Source organism: Fragaria vesca, linkage group LG4 (genome assembly GCF_000184155.1).
Source record: "Fragaria vesca subsp. vesca linkage group LG4, FraVesHawaii_1.0, whole genome shotgun sequence".
Classification (NCBI taxonomy): domain Eukaryota; kingdom Viridiplantae; phylum Streptophyta; class Magnoliopsida; order Rosales; family Rosaceae; genus Fragaria; species Fragaria vesca.
Window position 1 is genome coordinate 3928354 of NC_020494.1, and position 6069 is coordinate 3934422.

Sequence of the window (6069 nt, forward strand, 5' to 3'; positions counted from 1 at the left end):
ACCAAACACAAACAAAAACTACTCTCACCTCCGCCAAAACCTACTCTCACCCTCCCCCAAAACCTACTACCAACCATAGCAAAAACTACTCTCACCTCCACCGAAACCTACTCTCGCCTCCAACGACCTCCTCTCTAGCAACGTCTTCGTCGACCTCCGGCAAGAGTCTCCGGTGACTTCTTGCGACTTCCGGAGAACGTAGTGGCTGGCTTCGTTATGGTCATCGAGAGCAGATCGGAAAACGTAAATCTCCAATGAGGAATTGAGATGGTTATGAAAGAAACAGAGAGAGGAAATCTAAGAGAAACTGGACGAATCCGAAGCACGAGCTCCTTTGAGATCAGAAAAACTAGATTCTCGGCACCAATAATCGAGAGCACCGTCCGTCGCCTTGCACCGGAGTCGAGGTGTCGGCGCGGTTTCTAGAGTCGAGGCGTCGGCTCGCTGAGCTATGATCGCCGGATCGGAGTTGAGGCATCGGCTCGCTGAGCTATGATTGCCGGATCAGAGTCGAGGCGTCGCCGCGGTCCAACTCCTTTGAAATCTCCTCAGAAAACGCGCGCGAGTCTCGAGTGAGAGAGTCGGCGGGAGAGATGCGACAGAGCTCTGACGACGTTGAATCGGTGAGGGGCGGCTTCGTTAAGGCGTTGTCATCGAGAGGTTATAGGACGATGATGAATCAGATCTGGTTTGGAGAGAGATTTTTTTTTTTTGAAATAGAGAGAAACTGATTTGGAAAAGGAGGGTGAAAGACAGGGGGGTATTTTAGGTACATCATAAAAGCAAAAAGACAGATTTAGGTTTGAAAGTGGACTTGTATGGGTAAAAATATTAAGGTGGACTTGCATGAAAGAAAATGTTGAGAAGAGGACTTATATGAAATTTTCTAAAACATATATTTCTTTTTTTGGACGAACTGAACTTGTTTTTTTTTTTTTTTGTAAAGTTGGACGAACTGAACTATTGATTCATCAAAGTACATAATAAGAAATTGAAAAACTAAAAAATAAAAGAGGTCCACCCTTACATAAAAGGAGTGCACCATTCTCTGATTTCTCTGTATTATTGTTTACATGTATGATTTCTGATAACCTTGAGCTCTGAACAACAAGCAAATCAAAATAGCACATCCATCGGTATACATTCCATTGACAATGACCCTCAAAAGATTATACAGTACACAAAGAATGAGCGTTTCTCAACAAACTCTCACTACTCCAACCAAAGAATTAAAGAATGAACTGGAATTTAGTTATGAATTAAATGACATCTACAGTAGGTGCTGGTTTCCCTGGTTAGGCGTTGCACTAGAAGGAGCTGGGAAGCTGAAAGGGTCTCCAAATGGATTCGACGGGCCTCCGGGTTGTTGCATCTGGTTATATTGAGAATAATATGGATGAGGTACCATCATCATGTTCTGTTGTTGTTGAAACTGTTGCTGCATTTGGTGTTGCTGTTGGTGTACGTGGTGTTGTTGTTGAGCCATTAGTGCCATTTGCACGTTCGTAGGTGGCGCTATGCTGTTAGACATTGCAAATGGATCAAGTACAGGCTGCTGCTGCTGTGCTTGTTCAAATGGATTTTGCACACTCGTAGCACCATAACCGTATCCTGCATTTTGGAGTTGTAGATGTCTCCTTGCACCTTCATCTTCATACAGGCTATCGAGTAATAGCTTGTCAAACCCACCAGCCTGACCCAAAATCCAAACCATGCACATGAATAAACAGAAATAAAATCATGTTAACCGGTAAAAAAGTGCAGTGAATCAGACTTAAAATTTCAGTTAAGCTCATTGAGCTAGACATGCATACAAGTACAACTAATATCTAAATGCAATAGCTAATAATTACTCAGAACTAGCTAGACATATTCAATGCAATTACCAAGGTAATCTTAGATATAATGCCAATATAGAATAGATGTTAGATCCCTTACATCTGTGATTCTTATGGAAGTCTGATTCGTATTGAAGTTAATCAAAGAAGTTCAATCTCATATATCTAAAGGTGATATTGGTGTGGTTAGGAGTTATGACTAACTTGATCCTGCTATCTTTACAGTATCTCTGTCTTGGTTATTCTACCATTGCATTCAAACCAAAAGCGAATATTACAGTGTATATAATTAAGCTATATGAAAGCAAAGAAGACTCACCAACTTTTTATCTACCACAGGGCCAGTATTGGTGCTTGGTGTGGTTACAAGGGCCAGCTCCCAACCTGAAGTCCCACCTATGTCATTTAAATTTGATCCAGATTGTGGTGCAGTCCCTGCAAAGCAAAATAGTCATAAGGCTCAGTTGTATATATTAGTGGAAGAAATGTTGATGAAAATAGGCTACATTAACAAATTCCACAGTGCACATTTGGCAAATTTCCTCAATCAAATATCTATATATCAAGCAATGGAGCCTACCTTCTGGAACTATAGCAAGAGCTAGAGCATTTCTTTCTTCAATTTCTGCAGCTCTTGGATTTATTTCATTTAGGCCCTAGACAGAGAAAAATAACAAATTACCATAAATGCAGAACTCAAACACCCTCACATCAATGAAAACATGAATGGCTTTGGCATATAATAACTTACCAGCAGATCAGTTTCGATCAAAGGAGGAGGTTCAACTACCTCTTCCTCCTTTGGTTGGGGTGCTTCCTCAACTTTTTCAGGTGGTTCCTCAACTTTTTCTTCTTCTTTTTCAGGCTCTGGAGGTGTCGGTGGTTCTTCTGGTTTTTGCAGCTGCTCTTCTGTCTCATGGTACTCCTATTGTTTGATCAAAATTGTCAGAAACTTGGAAAATAGAAATTGAGCGCATCTGATTGTCTTCAGTTCACACAAAATCATCTTTGAGTCTAGACACTCAATTATTCATAATCATAAGGACATTGTCTCACCAGTCTCTTTTGAACAGCACCAGACTGAGGTGCTTCTTTTATGTACTCTTCCATTGTTGCAAGAAATGACGGAGGTGGCTGTTTAGTGTAAAGAAGAAGATTGTCAGAGACTATAGCGAGTGATATCAACTTAATAATTTTGAAGATGAGGCAGGCCACATGAAACCTGTCTCAGTGTTGGAAACTGAAAAGTTCTAGCAAGATCTAAACCCTTGCAATACTCATAAAACTCAGCAAGATGCTCAGCCTGCAAAACACCAAAGCGTAAAGGAATTAGTTAAGTGAATAAAAAGAAATCCATAATTCCATATCCAACTAATCCAACAGTATTAATGAAAAACATTCTGTCATGACTCATGCTATTTGTTTCTTAAGAAAAGCATTATTGCATACCTGTTGACCGGCTCTTTTGTAAATATTGAGAGCTTTAACTGCATCATGTCTTGGCATATCAAAGAACTGCAGGAACATGCAACACAAATTCAAATATTGAAAATAGTCAAAAGTTTAAGCATTATATGACAAATGGTTTCGTGCAAAAGAAGAATATGAATCTTACCATATCTACGAGATTTATGATTCCATCATTGATGGCACAATATATTTTAAAGCTCTCTTTTAATACCTATATGAAAAGGACATTTGTTAAAACCAAGAATCAACTAATAAGAAAGCTGCAGACACATATACACTGATACAATGAAAAAAAGAGATCGGTATCATGCACACCAGAGCCAAGGCATATTGTACAAGGTAATTGTTATAAGCTGTTCCTTCAGGCTGAGAAATGAGAGCAAAATCAGAAATCTACTAATAAAGAAAATGCCAATCACTCGGTACGACAAATAGTGGATCAAAATAAAGTATTCGGCTATAAGAACAAAACCAGATTAGTTATTCTGTCTCAGCTATTACCTGGCAACCAACTAGTCGGTAAAGAAGTTGCTGCAGTGCAGGTAGCTGCTCCAACAGTTCATCAGCTCCCAACATTCGTGTTCTACTATGCACCTGGTAGAGTAGATTAAATTCTTCATATGCTAAATATAATTTACAAAGTTTAATATGAGACACCGTATATATACTGTTCTACAACATTGACAACATAAACAGACACCATACCTTGGTTGATCCTGGATTTGTCTTGGTCAAACGCTCTGACTCAATGTCATATTTCAAAATTCGGAAACATTCTAGACGTTCTTCTAAAAAGAGGGCATATGTCCTAACCCAAGAAGAACAATCCCAAGCTGCAAGGAAGATTTCGGTCTAAGAAGGGAATGTTGCAATATACATGATATGTTATATAAATCCAGCCATGAAAGGTAGATGCATTTTACCAAGGGGACTTGAGTCGTCTTTAAAATTGGAAATTTGGAGCATATGTCCTCTCTGAGAATAATTCAGAAGCTCCTCTCTAAAGGTAGGATCACCCTCTCGCAATGTTCTATGAATAACTATCAATGTCTTTATGGCAACCTGTACATTTGTCAGTTCATTATTATCTAGGTGAGTGATTTTCTACACTTATATTGAACTAATCTCTGGCTTCAATCAGCAAATAAATCAATGATTATAGCATGTTTGCAATTAAATTGCATTCATTCTATGCTCTACTAGTACTACTCCTAAAACAATATTTCATCTTCCTTGTTTGAAGGTTCTGCCAATGCATATACCAAGTCAATTTAAACAATGAGAGAATGAACAAGAAAAAAAAGAAGAAGAAGAGGAAATAAGAGCATTACAATCCAACTCCTAGTCTTGGATAATCTCTTGCCCAGCGCATGAATGCAATATGCCACATCTGCTCGAGGGCGTACCACCGATGTTGCAGAGAAAATCTCTATGCAGAAGAACCAAAAAGAAAAGAATTATATGATTGAAACTATGGAAAGATATCTTTCCAACACAAGGCATATAACAATTATACTCAACACAGAACAAAAATAGAAATTAAAAGAATTATATTAAGCATATATATAAGCATATATATACAAAGGAAAATCAACCCATTACAAATCTGGAAATTTGTTGTACAAACACAAAAGCTCATCATTCATCGAAACATACAGAAATGCATAAATGTAGGAAATAAGATGAAATAAGATGCATTAACTCACTTCGGACATGACGCTCTTTCGGAGGGCACTCAACATGACTTGTGGCCTTCACAGTGGCAATATCCAAATCCTAGAAACAGATTCATAAATCAAAAAACCGAAATGTGAGACGTTGAAACATCTAATGAAATGAAAATCAGATTTCCTTTTCCTGTTTGCTAGGTTATTACCTTGAATTCACTGTTGACCTTGATAAGGCCAACCTTGGTAGAATCCTTCAGAGCTCCATAAGCCTTTCTAAAGCCAGAGAATGTACCCATTTATAAAATTGGTTTTGTTATAAATGGCTTTCCAAGAACACCAACACCAACACCTTGTCTAGCTCGGTAGTGTGTTGGCTATTGATCTCAAGTCATAGTCTCTCCTAGGTAGAGATCAGAGAGAAGGAGAAGGAGATCATGGTCGTGGTGAATGAAGAAGAAGATGATGATGCATGTTCATGTTTTCTGTAAAACCGTGTCGTTCCAACAACAACAACAAAAACAAAAACAAAAACAACCAACCACTCTCCTCCCCCCCCCCCTCCCAAGGCTCCAAATGTGCGCAACCAAAAGGACTATTATTATGAGGGTATTTTCGTACAATATATATATAGGCCGGATGTGAAGCGCACGTTGCACTGGCTTAAAGTGCGCACGTCACTCCGTTTGCCACTGTCCGGCGCCGACGACGGCGCGCCTCCACCCTAGCGGACTCTAGCGCGCAGCATCCCCGATCACTTTCCCTCCCGGCGAGTCCGCCAAATTCCAGTTTCCGGCGAGATCGACTTGATTTGAAGTTTTGGGTGATCTCGCCGGAAAACTGGAAAAAAACGGACTCGCTGGGGAGGGAAAGTGGTCGGGGACGCTGCTGGAGTCTTCTGGGAGGGAGGCGCGCCGTCGTCGGCGCCGGACGGTGGCGAACGGAGCTCCGTGCGCACTTTAAGGACTGTGTGCACGTGCGCTTTCTATCGTTTTTCGTGTATGTATATATATATATATATACGATGCTGATCAGGTGCGGACGTCCGCACCTAAAGTTTTGGTGCAGTATTTCTTATTTTTGCACCACTTCCC

The 6069-nt window shown here is 40.0% G+C and overlaps 1 protein-coding gene across 1 annotated transcript; it reads right to left on the reverse strand.

The window, feature by feature from the left end:
* Positions 1-1270: 1270 nt before the first annotated feature.
* On the reverse strand, positions 1271-5480 carry LOC101301190 (putative clathrin assembly protein At5g57200-like). The gene is made up of 15 exons (XM_004297853.1): positions 5185-5480; positions 5015-5084; positions 4640-4737; positions 4232-4370; positions 4014-4141; positions 3810-3902; positions 3624-3674; positions 3454-3519; positions 3288-3353; positions 3061-3141; positions 2895-2972; positions 2590-2763; positions 2419-2494; positions 2158-2273; positions 1271-1693 (listed from the first exon to the last, which is right to left on the reverse strand). The coding sequence occupies exons 1-15, from the start codon at positions 5272-5274 to the stop codon at positions 1271-1273; spliced, it is 1749 nt and encodes a 582-aa protein (XP_004297901.1). The 5' UTR covers positions 5275-5480.
* Between the last annotated feature and the right edge of the window lie 589 nt (positions 5481-6069).

What these genes read in the sequence shown, in the direction of transcription:
- LOC101301190 (XM_004297853.1), bottom strand. Translation starts at nt 5,274, where the DNA reads ATGGGTACATTCTCTGGCTTTAGAAAGGCTTATGGAGCTCTGAAGGAT. An exon ending in TGATCGAAACTGATCTGCTG is followed by an intron (nt 2,495 to 2,589) that starts GTAAGTTATTAT and finishes TTCTCTGTCTAG; the next exon opens with GGCCTAAATGAAATAAATCC. An exon ending in CTGTGGTAGATAAAAAGTTG is followed by an intron (nt 1,694 to 2,157) that starts GTGAGTCTTCTT and finishes ATTTTGGGTCAG; the next exon opens with GCTGGTGGGTTTGACAAGCT.